Source organism: Colius striatus, chromosome 4 (genome assembly GCF_028858725.1).
Source record: "Colius striatus isolate bColStr4 chromosome 4, bColStr4.1.hap1, whole genome shotgun sequence".
NCBI classification, from domain to species: domain Eukaryota; kingdom Metazoa; phylum Chordata; class Aves; order Coliiformes; family Coliidae; genus Colius; species Colius striatus.
Genome location: NC_084762.1, coordinates 46143753 through 46161257, shown reverse-complemented (window position 1 = coordinate 46161257; position 17505 = coordinate 46143753). Strand labels below are relative to the sequence as shown.

Here is a 17505-nt window from a genome sequence, read left to right as displayed (position 1 = left end):
AACCTTATGAGGCCAGGAACAGGACTGTGTTATTTCAATTAACATGCCAGCCCCTTATGAATGATGCAGGGTTAGAAATCAAATGCCCAGAGCAGGGTTATTACCAATCCCTTCATGCTGTCTCAGCTAGGACATGTAGGGATTACTGTGCATATCCAAGCCCTGCTCAATTTGGAGTCAGTTCAGATCTCTCTACACGTTTTTCTCCAATAATTTTTCAAATGCCAGTTCTGTCCTCATTTTTCCATAGGTCTGAAACTCATCTACAGTGGGAGAACTTTTTGACATGTTACATTTTTTCCATGGATTTTTCTCTAAATAGGAAGAACATTGAGCATAATAATTCAAGTTGAAGTGTAATGACGTATTCCTTAATACATACTTTTGTTTTATTTGCCATGTTGGCATTGACACACGGGCAAAAATATGAGGAGGTTGATGAGTCTATCTTCAAGCAATCTAAAAGCTGCTGTTTCTTTCTTATCCGCTTCTGTATGTAATGCAGCGTTGTATGACATTTTAGACAGTTCAAAACTAGCCAAGTGATTTCCTCCATCTTTGAAAACAAAGTGACTTTTGTGCAGAGAATAAGCATGAGAGATCTGAGCAATAATGGTAATTTTTAAGGAAGGCTAACTGGTAGTGAGATCAGGAGCTTAGACGGGAAAAATCAACGTAACCCATAACCCTAATGTGATTAGCTGCAATGTGCACCAATGTTAAATCACTAAAAGTTCACTCTACTTGCTTCTCCTTGGTGTTAGGACAAATTTGTTTTAGGATGAGCACATGCACATATACATGTATACATGCTTTCATTTTCCCAACACATAACCTTCCTGTAGAGGAAAACCTTCATAAGCAGTTTTATTGCAACCATTGTCAAAGAAGGCCTACTTACTTTTCTCTGCAATCGCAGCTTGCCTGGAGTTGAAAGAAACAAAAAGAAAGTCCAATTTCAATAAAGATTTACTTAGAGTGATTGAAAAAATAGCTTATCTTTTTAACTGCCTATAATCCATTAAGAAAAATCTCTCTCATATTTGGCAATACTGCCTTTTTTTGTTACCTAACTGTTATATAAGAGTTACACCAAAGTCACATGCAAAAACTCCTACAGGCTTCTGTAGGACTAGGATTTGTCTCATGGGATATAGTTAGCTCCAGCACAAACCAAAAAAACACTGTTATTTTTTTATGGCTGCCATTACTGTAACTGAGGCTGTTTAGTCTGGATTAGAGGAGACTTCGCGGGAACTCATTAATATTTGCAAATATCTAAATGGTGAGTGTCAGTAGATTGGGACATCCCTTTTTTCTATTGTATCTAGCAACAGGACAAGGGGTAATGGGATGAAGCTGGAACACAAAAAGTTCCATTTAAACATAAGAAAAAACTATTTCACTGTGAGAGTGAGGGAGCAGCGGCACAGGCTGCCCAGAGGGGTTGTGGAGTCTCCTTCTCTGGAGGTCTTCAACACCTTCCTGGACACGTTCCTGTGTGACCTGGTTTAGGTAGACCTGCCTTGGCAGAGGGGTTGGACTAGATGATCTCTAAAGGTCCCTTCCAACTCTTACTATTCTATACTTCTATGATTCTATAATACTTACTTTAATCTCTGGAACTCAGCGAAGGCTTCATCAAATGCTTTGGAAAGAGAAAAGTTGATTTTAAAGGTAGGTTCAGAGATAAATCATCATAAGTTTAAATTTATAATGTAGAAATAAATTGAAAATGTGGACATTAAAGTAATGTTAATGAATGGATGCATGTGTATTGTATAAGCTCTAAAGTGCTGAATGGTTCTACTAACAGAGGCCATCATGAATGTGGCAGCTATTACATATATGTAGGAACACATAACCACACGTTTTTTTCTTCTAAAAGTCAAGCTTTAAGACAAAGAAGTAGTAGGAGAGCAACAGGCTGAAATAATTTCACAATAATTGTTGGAAGAAAACAACAATACATCACATAAATGATGGCTTATAATATTGGTCTCCCAAACTTGTTTACTCGTACACTGCTGTCTAAAAAGTTTCTGAGCATGCACCTTCAATTTATAAATTTTGTAGATGAACTGCCGAAGTTCTCATATTTTCTTTCCTTCACCTCAGCAGATCATCCTGCACACACCCCACTTCAGAGACCACTGACTTATGGAATAGAAAAGATCTGTTTTTTCCAAGTGCTTTTCACATCTACTCTGAAACATCACACTGATGGCTATGAACAAACCAAACAGCAACCTGTAGTCTCCTTTGTAAATTCAGGCTAAGCTACCGTCATGTAGGAGGTCAACCTCTTCCACTTTGAAAGGAAAGAAATTCGGGATAGAGTACAGAAGGAGCAACATGGAGATGATTATAAGGTTATTGCCCTTACACACAGCTTGCAGACCCAAAGTGAAGCTTTAGGAATGGGAATGGCTGGGAATGGAAACTCTGCAGTTTGGAAGGAGTTCATCTGTTCCCTAGGATCTGAGAGGTCTCTCAGAGTAAAAGCTTCCAACAGTCAAACCAAATACTTTTAACTGTTCCTCTAACAGTCCTTCACTGTGCTGACGAAAGGCCTTGGCATCTCTGAAGAATAAGGAGAGCTATTATATCCATCAAAGAAATACAGTAGGAAAGTAAAAGAACAAACTTGTCCTTCACTTCTTTCTCCAAATATGACTTGGGAGAGATACAGAAGGCATTCAGTGCTACAAATGGTATTTAAAAATGCCAATCAATGCAGCAACACAAGGGAGTTTGTAAAATAGCTCAGGAACTGGGCAGATGTCTCAGTAGGCAAACTGTAAGTGGGTATTTGGAATAGGAAACAGTTGTTTGTGATTTGTGACCTGAGACCACAAGTTGGGAAAACCAAATTGCATTGTCCCCACAAACACTGCCAGGTTGCTGGGTACATGCACAGATCCTACAACCCAAAAAGTCAGTCTGTAAGCAAGATCCTGTTACAGATGCTCCTGCCTTGTGTCCTCATGCCCACATACAGATGATGTTAGCAGAGGGAATTGCCTACCTTGTCCAGAAAGATCCACTGTCTTTTTGTGTCCTGTTTTACCATCAAAGAGTTCCATTGTGTATTTGCCTTTGTCCTGTGGAGTCGGCTCATTGATCTGCAACCAGATCTGCTCCCCGGTGACACCAGTCTTCACTCGGTCTGTAAACTTAATCTGTGTGTCGCTGAAAAACACAAATTAATGTTACCTTTTTGTTTTTGTTTGAGTAGAAAAGGGATTTGCTCATGTTAAGTCACAGAGTACATCTGCAGTTACTAAATGGTTTCCAAGGGGCTATGGTATGCCACTGTATTTTGAAAGTCAAATTCTTGCTAAAGCTGTGGGCCAGCTGCGCAGAATTGGTATGACAGTCTTTCTCTATTCAAGGTCTAGCTCTCCTCAGAGCTTGCAGAAAGGTTATGCATCTTAGTCTATGACCAGAACCATAGAAGAGTTATACAAATGTAAAAGCCAAATCTCAGAAGGGCAATCCATGCATCTTCAAATGTTCATGTTCTCTTTTTAGCATATGTTTATTTCTGCTTGGGCAAAGCAAATCTATACAGAGCTGTACTTTTATCATAAATGATGCTTGCCCTGTTGGAATGTTTTCTAATGTTTTCTGATATCCTTTGGCATTTTTAAGTATGTATACCTTGACATAAATACATCTTCAATTTCTCAGCTTCTAGCTAAGCAGTTAATTGCTCTGAGTGAAGCAAAAGATATTTGTCAAATAAGCTATTCATTCTCTTTTTATCTTCAAACTGTTATCTTTAAACTATGAACATACTAGAGGGACAAAGAACATATTATTTCTGGATTAATTGAATGTGCTTCAAGATGAAACTAGTTTCTAAAATTTAAAGAGAGAAGAGAGACAGAGAGAGCAATTTAAGAGAGAGAGGAAAAAAAAAATCACACAATACTTCATATTCACTTATAGTTTTGAAATACTTAGAACTCCTGGTGATGCCAGGTCAAAACAGGTGCCAAAAACCAGGAAAACCTCAAATTGCTGTCTCTGACAGAGTTGCTGGTTAGCATCAATGGCAATAATTACAGACAGCCTGCGACAGCACATCCTGAGTATTCTGTGCCTCATTTACATGAGTTTTATTGAGAAGTCAGTAATTCAGATTCCACCCTAAAGACTAACTGCTACCAGGTCCACAGGAAGTGAAACAGCAAAAATAGTAATAATAGATTCAAAGTGATCTAAGTTGTTTACTTCTTTGTGTTTTCCACCATATGCTGCTTGTACTGGCTGAGAATTCAAAGCTGTCTTGTGGATTTGGATATGCAACTGCCATTAATTTTATGGGGAGCTGGACATTCAAACTCTTTTTAAAAATCTTAGTTCTTCTGTCTGTTTTGGTTAGGTTCATAGCACACAAAGGAGGGGCTGTCTGGATTTTACTGCCCCAGGCACACGCTGGAAATTGCTTTGCCTCCTAAACATGAAAGCACGTGTTAAGAGGACATTCCTGCTTGTCCCAGTTCTCTTGAATTGTGGCTTCTAGACAAGCAGACCTTCAGGCTAGATATCTCTGAACCCATGGTGCTGTCCTCTTTTAAAGCTTGTCAGTCCGTCAGGTTATATTTGCAGTACTCCTTAACACTGATGCAGGGAAAGATCCAGGAGGATGGTTTCACATGGATGTAGTTCACTGAAACTAACACATATAAGAGAAGGACTCAAGAGAGACGAGAATAAATCTGAGCCTCGTCTCACTCATATGGGCAGGTAATTTCTGAGTCTATAAAAACAAAATTACATTGACTTCTGCAAAGCTTTTGCATACTTACTTGTGCACCCAACCTACTCTCAGATCTTCCACATAATAAGTAACATAGGAGTACAGTCTGATACCCTCAGCTGTGCTCTGGATTTTCAGGTCTGTTGCAGATAAAGCTGAAAGAGGAACACATGGTTTTATGCAGCCATTCGTTGAGTGTCACAATGAGTCATTCATTCGAAAAGAGAATTAAGTGCTTACCAATCCTTCTGCATACTTCATTCATTAGCTCTGCAAAAGCTGTGGAAATAAAACCCAGAGACTAAGACTCTGTGTCTGCAGCTCAAGCACAGTCAATAATAGGACAAGCACTGGCTCTGAAATATTCTCCCCAGAAAGTTTGAAAAAGAAATAGGGCCTATCTTATAAAGCATATTCGATATCTAAGTAATACAGAAATACAGCCTGTTGTTCCGTGATTTCCAGACTTCATTTAACTGCAGCCTTGACAAAAACTACTGCAGCTGAACAGAATGGTTCTTCTTTTTTTTTTTTTTTTTTCCCCTGTGGATGACACTATTTGTTTGGAATGCCAAAGTACAGATATACTTTCCAATGGATAGGGGGTTTCTCCACAATGAGTGGAAAGGCCCCTAAATAAATGAATGGTAAAACATATTAAAAATGTGAAATCTTTTAAACTTATCTAGTTCTATTATTTCATTCTGTACTTTTAGACTTATATTGCTGATGGCCCCCTGAGGAAAATTGTCATAATTTTTCTTAGCATTAGTCATCATATTCTCCTAGAATGATACAGAATCCCGATGCAAATAGCTATATTCAAACATTAATTGAATGATAAAATCTCAGTTTTTGTAATGAGATTATCTTGTATACAGGAGAAATAAAGCCACAGGAAGGTGACACGTGTTTCCTGCACTACCCTGCCCTCACTGGCAGGAGAGCAGTGATGCTGTCAGCTGGTGCAGCTAACAGCATACAGAAGGTGGCTCTGACCTGTGTCCTTAAGCGTTAGCTCACTGGTGTCCTTTCCTCTGTCGTCCTTCAGTATGACTTCATAAACGCCAGCATCTTTCTTAGAAAACTGCAATATTGTAACAGTAAACCAGTTTTCAGAACAGCTACCGCAGAAAAAATCTAGACCTTACTCCTGAACTCAGCTGATTTCCCATCCCCAGGGAGATGCCCACTGCTCAGGGCTGGGGCTGCCCCAGTGTCCTGCAGTGTTCTGTAACTGGCTGAGGTGGTGGAACAGGCCTTGGCCGAGGGTCCTGGTGTACAGCCCCACAAGTGTGAGACTTCTTCTCATCCTTGGCCAAAGAACTAAGAGCAAAGAGATGAAGTCGTGAATGCAGGTCACCCCCCTCTGAGCGTATAGCAAGGCTGGGTATGGACCAGACCTCCCTGGTGATTCAGAGGGTGGTCCTCTGAAACCCTGAGTGACAAATTTTGTTAATTTGCTTTCCAAATGACATTTGAAATGTAAGTGTGGTCTCATTCTGTTTTTAAACTGACATGCAAAGGAAGTGACAAGCTTCTTATCTCTTCTGTCATCATTTCCTGAAAATCTCAACGAGCAGTTGTAGATAAGACTTGCTTTTGCTGAAACACAGACACTGCATGACTTTTTCCATTTTTAAAACCCACTTCCTTTTTTTTGATTGTTCTGCTGAAATATCAGATTGTATCTGAATTCATAACACTAACTTCAGCTGAGGGCTAACGACAGTCACTCACCTCTGATATCAGCAGAGTACACACACCGTCTTTAAAGTCATGTTCTTCATCTACCATTATCTCCCTGTCATCTTTGTACCATACAATATGTGTTTCCTTCTTAATGTTAGCCACCTAAGATGGATGAAAACCACATTGTAATTGTTTTCTTCATTTGAGTGAGGGAACTTAGTGTCACATGGGTTAGCCTGTTCAAGTGTTTCATAAAAGAACAGCAAGCTTTACAGCTGGTCATGGTGAGTTACGGCAGGCCTTCATTTTAAAATAAGGGATGCAAGAGGGAAAACAGTAGGAAAGAAAATAAAGAAAAAGACTGCTGACAGCTTAAAGGAGCCCAGGGAACTTGTGGATCCTGCCCAGGGAATTTCTACACACATAAACTGGCCAGAAATAAGAAAGTCTCAAGATTTACAGAGACTTGATTCCTATTCAGGCGCATTTTCCTGGAGGAGTGGCTGACAGACCTGAGGAAAAAAGTTCAAGATATTTTCCAAGATATTTTCTTACATACGATGAGCAGTCACCCCAGCATGATTATCCTTCAAAGGCTCTGTCACTATCCAATAGGCAGTTGGCAGTGCAAAAGCAAAGGGCATGTCTTTAGTCCCTTCCCACCTTCGCCATCTAAGTAATGGTAGGTCAAAGTGCTTTGAACACCGTACTCAGCATTTTCCTTGCCCCTTACCTTACATTTCAACATCACATTACAGTCATCGGTAACTTCCCATCCCAGTTTATCCACAAAATGAGGACCTGTTTAAAATTACAGAATTACACTTGTAAAGGTAAGATCAATGGTATTCATGATACTAAAACAGAGACAAATGTGTTTTTCTTGACAAGGATGCTATTATATTTTAATGTGGTTTTATTTTTCCTATTTCTCTTTCAGAAGGTAAGCAACCATATAACAAAATAAACCCATCTATTTCAAATTAACATATAGAAATATAAACAAACTCTTAACAGACTAACACATATGTGATTCTTATAAACACCCATTTTATCACCTTGTTTCCTGTGCCACTCTTTTCTCTGGAAATCTGCTTCATCCTGCAGCTTCTTGAATACTAGGAATTAAAAGCAGCAAGAAATATAGGGTTAATCATTATGTGCCATTTGTGCAGTACTGAAAGTCACTGTAACAGTTACGTGCAACTCTGTCCCTTGGAGGTCAATGAGAATCCTGCTATAGGGTCAGGATTTCACTGAACATTTCAAAGTGTCAAAAGCTGATCACAGCCAGCCCAACTTTCCTACCTGCTTGCAGTCATGAGGAGTTTAACATGGTTTTTCTAATGAAGCATAATCCCCAACCATACAGCTACGTTCTGCTCCAGCAGAGTCATCAAGCCACTCAGACTCTAAGGTGTAGCTTTTTGTTCCCCACTGGATGGGCTTTTTCATAGAACCATAGAGTGGTTTGGGTTGGAAGGAACCTTAAAGGTCATCTAGTTCCAACTTCCTTGCCATAGACAGGGACACCTTCCATGAGACCAGGTTGCTCAAAGCCTCATCCAACCTGGCCTAAGCCCTTCCAGGGACAGGGCATCTACAGCCTCCCTGGGCAACCTGTTCTAATGTCTCACCATCCTCACAGTGAAGAATTTCTTCCTTATATCTAAATCTACCCTCTTTCAGTTTGAAGCTATTACCCCTTGTCCAGTCACAATAGGATCTTGTAGAAAGTCCCTCTCCAGCTTTCTTGTAGGCCTCTTTCAGGTACTAGAAGGTTGCTCTTAAGGGCCTTACATGGGAAATATTCATTCCACCCATAGAAAAGCAAACCATGACAAGCTGCAATGTTTTACATTTCTGTAATAATTCCCCTTCTTCCCAGTACTTTAAAATTTCAGTTCACACACATGCCCTGTCATATATGAGGCACTGTGACATGAAAAACCGCTGGAACATCTATCTAATGGTATTGAAAACAGTGGAAAGTGAAGATGACAAATGAGGTAATGTCAGTATGATTTTTTTATGATACATTACTCAGCCTACTGAGTAATATAGATTAGCTTACCATCACCAATGAGGACAAGGCTGGATTGATTAGTTGCTTTTCCATCCTGCAGTTGAAAAGTGTAAGTCCCTTCATCCTTATCCTCAAGTTTATCCATAATCATTTCAACAAGGCCAGTTTTCTGGTCCACTTTCATTTTATATTTCTTCAGGAATGGAAAGTAAAGCAACAATTAATGGATATAAGAGTCATAAAATATTTGTCAAATGTTATATGGTATCTTAAGTTGAAATACTGCTTTCTTTATTCAGATTCCTACTTATTCAGGTGTCCACTATCTCTAGCTCCAGTTCAAAACATAGAACAGTATAAATAAGAAATCTATAAAAAGTGAAGTCTCTACTGATGCTATACAAGAATGTGCCAAGCCTGTTGTATGATGAATACTGTGTTCTTTTTCATTAGAGAGGTTTAGATTTGTATTTCTCTTCAATAACCCTTTTTTTTGAGGATAACTGTATTTTGTGGAGAATGGTCCATCTCTACCTTCTTCCTGGTATCAGCATTGCAACAAAAGCATGCCAGGTCATATTTTTGGGAGTAACACATTCTGCTGCTGGAAACAACCACTTGGTGATTTTCCCTTGGTGAATAAATTCCTCCAAACAACAAAGAGAGGTGAGAACTAAGCACAAGGGTATGTTAGAACCATAGATGAAAGGAGATAGGATGAATCTGTGCTACTGCAGTGACTCCTTGAAGACAACAGTAGCTACTTACCTACTGGTAGCTAGGACCACCTTATTGCAGGAACTCATATGGTCCCCACTAGTTAAGAGAACACATGGTACTCATGGAGGTGTCAGGAAGTCATTAAACTCCACTTTATGATCTGCATTCAGTAGAATTCATCCGGAGCTCAGAATAATAGATAAAATCTTTCTAATGAGGCTTTCAATTACATAAGTTACATACGTTACATACATTTCTCATGAAAAAGCATTATTGTGGAACACTGGTTTGAAGTCTATTGGAGACAGACACATTAATATGCACTGATACTCATAACAGTGCAAATGCACATAAGCTAAGGAAAGGCTTACCTCTCCATTGAAAATCTCCTTGTCGTTAAACACAAAGTTGGCCTTTGCATTGCCAGACAGGTTTTCAGCTTGCAACCAGAATCTCACTTCTCCTTTTTCCAAAATTTCCACTGCCAACTCAGAGGCAAGGGGGATGGCTACAATGAAGAAAGAAAGGAATGAAGCATATACTTTGCCTGTGCCCTGACAACCATTTTCTTCTGTAATCAGAAAGCCACTTCTCCCTTTCATTCTCTGATACTGTAAGCAAGGCTTACAAGCTAGTTAGCTTATGATAGCTCTTCATATAGACAGAATGCCTCTCCATCCACATATACATAGGATGATAGACAAGATTTAATCTTTTGATCTTTCAGTCACTAGGTCTGTACAAACTTGAAGTGTTCAGGATTTGAGTTTTGTTCCATTCTAATATAGGGCTAGTTAAAAGGGAAGCTGCAAGTATCTTTGCAGCACAATGTGAGTCTGTATGGCACAGACCTACGATTAATGAGTTGCCTAACTATATTACTACAGTAAACTGACCCAGCAGAAAAAAAACCCACAAAAAAAACCCCAAGTGCAAAGCCAGATCAGTGAGAGCTCTTGCTGAGTAGAACTTTCATCTCCAGAATTCACTAAATATCACAACACACCCTCAATCTCCCTGGTACATTTTCTTTACCTATGAATAATGGAAATCCCCTGCACATAGACCAATTCCTTGTGTTAACAGGGGAAAGCAGCATGTAAAGGGTACAACACCATAAATAATATTAGTCTTTTTTTTTTTCATATTTCTTTGTTCTTCTTAGCAGAAGTTCTGAGCTTGCTTTCCCTTTTTGTTAAGATACCTTAATCAGTAACATTAAACATGAGCATGGAGATTCAGATATTGGGATATATTGCTCATTTATTGGCTTCCATAATATGTAGCTATCTTAGTGGATCCTCAGAGTCTCAACGAAAATCATATTCTGGGGAGTACATATGCTGTATGTGAACTCTTCTCCCAGTCTCCACTTTCACAGCAGTGTAAAGTCTGCATTGCTAGGGTGTAACATGGAACAGATGAAGAAAACGTACAAACACATTGCAAAATGCTTGACTATATAGTCTGGTGGTAAAGACACACCTCCTCCCAGACAAATCCCGAGGGATGAATTTCAGTAGAAAATTTCTCTCTATATATATCATTACAGTTCAATTTAATACAGTTGCCTGCTTTGTTAACCTCCAATTTAATTTATGTTAACTTCAGTCAGAGTAAAGTTGGAGAATTTTTCAAAAACCCTGACTTTAAAATCAGGTTAAGAATGCTGAGTAAGCATAAAATTCAGTTCTGCAGAGTAATCAAAGCCAATGGGATACTTCTTTTCCAACTGTTATACAGACTTATTATATGCCTAGACTAGTAGCTGCAACAGATCAGGAAGAACATCAGTAATACACACACGTACTGAAAGAGAAAAATAAAAAAGGAATTTTTCCAGTACAAAACCACATTCACTTGAAATTACTATAGTGTCTTTCCTCCCTGATGCATTGTGATACATACCCCACTGTACGCAAAAGTCTTTCCTACAGACATATATGATTCACTTACTTGGGAATTTGCGTTCGTGGCTCAGAGCAAGCAAGCGTTTCATTTCTGCAAAAGACATAAAAGAAATGAGGTGTGCATGCCTTATGGATCTGACAGACGTACCAGTAGGGAAAAATAGATGTGAAAGCAAACCAGGCATGCTGAATAGACATTGTGTCTACCTTCTTCATCAATCGTGTGGCTTGATGAAACTCCATCAGTATCTGTAACAATACAAGAGTAAATTCCCAAATCATCTTCTCCAAGATCCTTAAAGGCAGCTTTTGACCTTTAGGGAAAAAAAAAAGGTATTTTGGTAAAAAGATGAGCTCAGTCTGAACTAAACACCTCCTTTATGTCTATAACACCAGATAAAAAGTCTCTTATTAGCCTTTGCTTTGAGTGAACAGGCAAGTGCTGGGCTCTGGACAGTATAAACCAGGGTAGATCCTACCCTGTGTGGTACAAATGGAGATGGCACAACTCTCAGTGCCAAAAGCACTGGAGATATCTCATTTAATGTAGCTCAAGCATGCTGAAAAACATGCTGTTGAGTCTTTGATGAGCATAGAAGGACACTGTAAGTACAGGCTGATTCAGTTTTCATATGCAATATCATGAGTGTGGCAAGACACCATTTCTGTATGATTTCTATAACTAGAAGAGCATATAGGCACTTCATAGGCTGAACCTGTGCATTTGCCATTTCTTCCTCTCTGTTAAAATCCTGAAGTAACAGTTGAGTTTTGTAGAGCATTCTATTGTGACGTTGTCAGAAAAATTGTGCTTATTCCAGCACCTCCAAAGATTGCAACAGTCTTACATGGCAAAAGCATTTTGCAATCAGACAGATAATTTTATCCTTTGGAGATTTAAAATAATAACAATAGGAATAATAATAATAATAATTTGCCTTGATTGACAAGTTATAGGATGACAAAGCACAAATTTTCTCCTGCCTAAACATAACTAAATTGTCTAAACAGGAGGTCTGACTCATTCTGTGCAAGCTACAAGTTTCCAAATGGTCAGTGTATGAAGTAGCCTTCCAGTAAGAAAGGCAGATATAGCTCTTGCTGGAGTCATACATCCAGAAGGATAGTTTTCTTTGACCAGTGTAGACCTCTCAAACATGAGATTATTGCAGCCCCTTTTGTATCTTACTTTCCGCCTTTTGTATCAATGTTCAGTCGAGAGTCATCCTCAATCGGTTCATAATTCTTGGACCAAATGAACTTAGAGTTTGGAGACATCTGATCACATTCAAAGTTCAAGGAAATGACTCCATTGTCATCTACATCAACCACCACTTCCTTGGTTCCTGAAAGAGCAGAATAAGGCAATTCCACTTTCCCAGAGAAGCCAGCAACAAATCTATATAGATCTCTTTCATAAGGTAGATTAAGCAGATCTGTGTCATTTTCTCAGATGGCACATAAATTTCTGCAAACATTGACATCCTCGATCTTTGATTTGCAAGAACAGTTCTTATTCTAATCCACAGATTAAAGAGCATGATAAATCAATTGATTTATTTAAGCAAGTCTAAGCACACATGAAAGTTAGGATATTTGCTCTGGAAAAATCTGAAGGGAAAAAAAAAAGCAAGCTTGTAAATTCACTAAATGTTTGGATTATTAAATTGCTATATTTTTCCAAGGTAAGGGGTAGTTAGAGTTTTTATTATGCAACATAAATTTTTTATTCCCTAATAAAAGTGCTAAAGGAAATACTGTGTGCAAACGTGGCTGTTTGAAGCGGTGCAGGAGGCAGAAGAAGAAACAACTGAGTTGCCCCAGTGGTGCACATTTGTGCAACTGAGGCGCATTTTCAGTGACACTAGCGTCACCCTGGGATTCTGATTTAATTGCTGCATTTGGCATCCAGCCCTGCTGCCTTCTGCAGCACTAATCCTGTTCCCACAAAGGGAGTGAACATTCACGATAGCTGCTTAAGTGGCCCACCCTGTTTTGCCAGTTCCTACAGTCCTTGAGCTGGATAAGGTGACCTAGTTTGTCCTTTAAAAGGCCCTGAGGGTGAATCCTAGATCAGAAACCCAAAGGCACCTCTTTCCTGTGCCTTTGAATCCCAGTGAAGCTGAGGGATTTCATCTGGGATTCAGGTGGCTCGGTAAGCTTGTCATCTGTGGCGTTAACTTTCATTTCAACAACTTGTCTGAGAATGTCAGGGAGAGCATGTGCACGGAGGGGTGCTGGAGGACATCCAGCCTCCTTTTCCCAACAGCTCTGAGCTCGATCTCGCATCTGAATAGGGCACTCATGTTATATTACTTAGCCTAAGACAGTTCTGGGCTGCCCAGAATGCTAATGACACTTTCTGCACAAAGTATTGTACCTTGAAGACAAGAGCTTTAGTCCTGACATTGAGATTAAATGCTTTATTTTCAGGATAATTCTTAATGAGCCTCAAGCATACCAGGAGATTTCTGTGTTTCATCATCTTAATACTATACACGTCCTTTCCAGCACTTTGAGTAGCTCCTATAATGACAGTTTGTGTACATGCAGCTTGCTTAGTCTTTGTATCTTGCCATAACCATTGACTGAAAGATGAGATTAATAACCCCATTTTGGTGCTGTTATTTACCAGCCCTCGCAACAATGAAGCACATTAAGTACAAAAATATGATGAATGAAGTCCAAAATCTACAAATATTGTATTAGGAGCAGCATATTTGCAATGTTTTTATAATTGAATTTATTATATGCAAGTTCATCACTTGAAATTTCATTAGTGTCTAGTTTCCTGTAGATCATTAGCACATTAATCTTTTGATGGCAATTTATGTGATGTGCCAACAATTATAACCAGAAGGTTCATTGGAAGGACAAAACCTTTTATGTTTGTTTTAAAGTATTCTTATTACGATAACAATGCATAGCATTTATTTCCAGAAATGATGATGGTGTTTACCTCTAATATTTATATGAGTTTTAAAAAACCCATTTTTTTCAAATTATGGACCGGGGTCTCCACCCATCCTACAAATTTAGAGAGGCTGCCATAGCAGTTGCAGTCTTAATTTCCCTCCTCTAGGTAGCTTGGTGGTTTCAACGTATCATACAGAGCTTCTCTTAAAGTCATCATAAGAAATAAAACCCTGAGATGTCGTATCAACTCACCACTTATTTGAGCATGTTACTGCATTGAAATAACATGAATATAAAGCAGATAGCTTCAAAATACTAGAATTAAGAGCACCGTTTGGAATAGAGCTAGTCAGAAAAGTTGAATGGGATGTGGTTTCATTAATTTCTGAGGTTCAAGCCCTTCTTAAGTGATTGATGCAGGATCAGACTCTAATTTTTCTTTGCACCAAGATGCATGAGGGCTGAGGGCAGCAATGGGGAAGAGCTGCAGTCTGCTCTTGGATTTCCCCTGCCTCACGTGAGATCCACATACACCAAAGTGCTTTTGTCTAATGACAAAGTTTCAGCCCAAAAGCAGGCCAGATTGGTATTTGTTTATGTGGGTAAGTTTTTCCATTTAAATTTAGAAGGTAACTGTAAAAATTAAATGTTTTCAAACAAGAGAAGCGGGGTGCAAAGTATTGCATCATTATATTTGCACATTTCACTGAATAAAAACACTTATTTGCATAAAGCAAGTTTTTTCATTCAAGATACTATTTACTTATGTTCTTTGATGAGAAAGCTCAGTCATCTTGCAAATTTACAAAAAATGGTATGACTGTTCTTGAGATCTGTGTGGTTTGAGAGAGAAAGGTGGAAGCCTGCCCAAGACACTGCTTTCTGAAATAATTGTTTTTAATAAGCCTTTTGTCCTTTCTTAATACTTTTAAGAAGCTTAGTTTGGTCGATGCCATAACTGCAGATCCCAGATAAAAATATGAGTCAACCAGATTTACACAAGTAAATAATTTTCAGCTTCCCTGAGATTTCACTGTGCCAAACCCTGACTTTGCTGTGGTCCCAGAGACATTACACCTATGAACCCTAGCCTCTCTTGGAAAAAGGCCATGATCCTAAGATGTATCTTCTTGTCTAATAGTGAAGGCTGTAAACCAAAGGCTCTGCTCAAGTTCATAGTGCCAGGTGGGCGTGCACCTCATATGAGTGAACATTCAAAATGCTGTACAAAGAGTTTTTTGTCATGATGACCATCTTCACAAGGGTTTACGTTCATACTTTTTTTTAAAATGGCAATGACATGACCAATCCTTTATTTAGTACAATTGAAGATTATTATCATAACAAGTTTATATCAAAAGTCTGACAGATAGATATTATCCCTCAAATAAAAGGAATTTGTGAAGTCAAAAGTTTAGTTCTAATGTTGGTTTGATTCTCTTTTTAGAAGTGGTTACTGGATACAAGCTCTTTTAAAGACTTAATAGTCCAAGTTTTACCTTACTCCACTTGCAGGTGATGGAAATAGCCCTACTGCTCCAGCAGCTTGTAGATCTGTAATTATATCTACTGTATTTTTGAAAGATCCTATCCTAAGCTCTTCTTACTCTCACACATCCTTCTTGTGCTCATATCCCAATCTCACGCTCTTGCAATTTACCCTCTACTCCTTCCAGCACCTTCTTCCTAGCTCAGCCCCACTAGCAATTGCCCCAGTCTCCCCATTCTGTGTTTTCCAGTTCTTCTGCACCTACAGCCTCAGACCTCCTTTTTCAGACTTTACAGACTTTCAGCCTTGCTGAGAGCCAATTCAAGGCTTCTTAGGATTTTCGTTGCTCTGGTCATAAGCATGAGGCATTTATGAGAGCTGGGCCAGTGTTGCTGCAAGAATAAATGTAAAAATGGACCTGGGAGTCTGAAACAGTGAAAGTATCCCAGGGAAATGCTCCTGAGGCAGCTGAAGTGCAAATGGCAACTGAGGATAGCTGATGAAGTCTGCTCGACACCTAATGGTCAATACCATCCCAAAGAAACTCTTGTTTCTCCAGGCAGGAGCAGCCATCAACCTGAGTCTGTAAGCAGGGTAGGCATCTGTTTGCTCAGGTTGTCTCCTCCTTTCCCTGTGCCCTTGCACCGCTACTTGTGCTTCCTGTGCCTGGCTGCTACAGGACAGTGCCAGCTGCCTGCCTACTCCCTGCCTTCCTTCCTGTTCTTTTAGGGCTCTTAGAAACCTTCCTGAGGGGGATCAGAAATGAGAGTCAGCAGATGGAGGAAGGGAATTTGTCAGAGGAAAAGAGCATATATGGTGGATGCAGGCTGGATTGTACCCCTGTACCTTCTTGCATCGTGATAACTTAATTCTAGATTTGGTTAAAATATCTGGGTTTGGTTTCCCACCTTGTAGGACCCTCTGCTTCTAAAATAGTCTATCTATGAGTAAGGCAACAGCCCATGCTTGTGTTTTCTGTTAGAAACTTAGTGACAAAAAGCTGTGGACTCTGATCAAACTCACTTATGTTACCTGTATAGCTAAATAAAACTCAGGGGTTTTCTGAAGTTCCAGGTGTGGACATTCTGCCTCTGCACTGCTTAGAATGTTTCTTGTTGGCATTACAGACATGCTGGAGCCAGCCTTATAGGATGATTCCAGCAAACGATTGCACTTTAATTCCTACTGAAAGTGATCTCCAAACTGACTTCATTATGTTTAAAGTCTGTACTTTAAAGGCCAAGCGAAAAAAAGTAATTTCTTTTGTCCTTTCCTCAGGCATATTATTTAAGTTAAAGAAAGGAGAATGAGAAAGCATAAACAACTGATTTATTGTAGGAAGGGCAAAATCTACATCTGTAGCATTTTTTGGCTGAGCTGATCTTAGGGGGTCCTCTACTTATGCATCTATATACATATGCAAATCTTACAACTTTATTGTATTTTTATATTCCTGGACATCTAGTTATAGTAAAGAAATCTGTTCTGACCTTGAAATATACCAGACAAGAAAGTAAGATATGACCCTCAAATCATTTCCTGCTTAGTAAAAAAGTTTGATTTGAGAGAGGTCTGACTGTGCACATGCAACCTTTATGTAAACACATGGTACAAACAGGAACCTGTTTAAATATGATTAAAAAGACAAAATATTTCTAACAAACCTGGTCGTGTTTCAGCTACGACGGGATCTGTGACATTTGATGGTTTCCCAACACCTGCCTGGTTTGTTGCCCGCACACGAAACACATAGCTCACACCTTGTTTTAGGTCACCTATCTGGAGGAAGCAAATATACACACACAATGTGTTACAAAACACTGATTTTAATTTCATGCTTATTACAGATCAGTCTGGATATCTGACAACTATATTTCCTTTTTGTTTTGGTTTGGGTTTTTTTTGCTTCTTTTCCAGTTGACAAATATTTTTTCCTTTTTTTTTTCCCCACAGTGACATGACTAATCTGTATGTCTCGCTCCTT

At 39.1% G+C, this 17505-nt stretch overlaps 1 protein-coding gene across 2 annotated transcripts in view; it reads right to left on the bottom strand.

The window, feature by feature from the left end:
• The window catches only part of MYOM1 (myomesin 1), a 71199-nt gene that overhangs the window by 10877 nt on the left and 42817 nt on the right, over positions 1–17505 (bottom strand). For both annotated transcript variants that reach the window (XM_061995230.1, XM_061995231.1), the window contains 15 exons: positions 17186–17300; positions 12306–12462; positions 11324–11430; positions 11163–11207; positions 9578–9714; positions 8535–8679; positions 7519–7578; positions 7194–7261; positions 6509–6622; positions 5768–5855; positions 5009–5047; positions 4818–4923; positions 3029–3192; positions 1612–1648; positions 902–924 (listed from right to left, as the gene is read on the bottom strand). In XM_061995230.1, the coding sequence (XP_061851214.1) occupies positions 902–924; positions 1612–1648; positions 3029–3192; positions 4818–4923; positions 5009–5047; positions 5768–5855; positions 6509–6622; positions 7194–7261; positions 7519–7578; positions 8535–8679; positions 9578–9714; positions 11163–11207; positions 11324–11430; positions 12306–12462; positions 17186–17300 (1405 nt within the window). The remainder of the gene's footprint in view (positions 1–901; positions 925–1611; positions 1649–3028; positions 3193–4817; positions 4924–5008; positions 5048–5767; positions 5856–6508; positions 6623–7193; positions 7262–7518; positions 7579–8534; positions 8680–9577; positions 9715–11162; positions 11208–11323; positions 11431–12305; positions 12463–17185; positions 17301–17505) is intronic.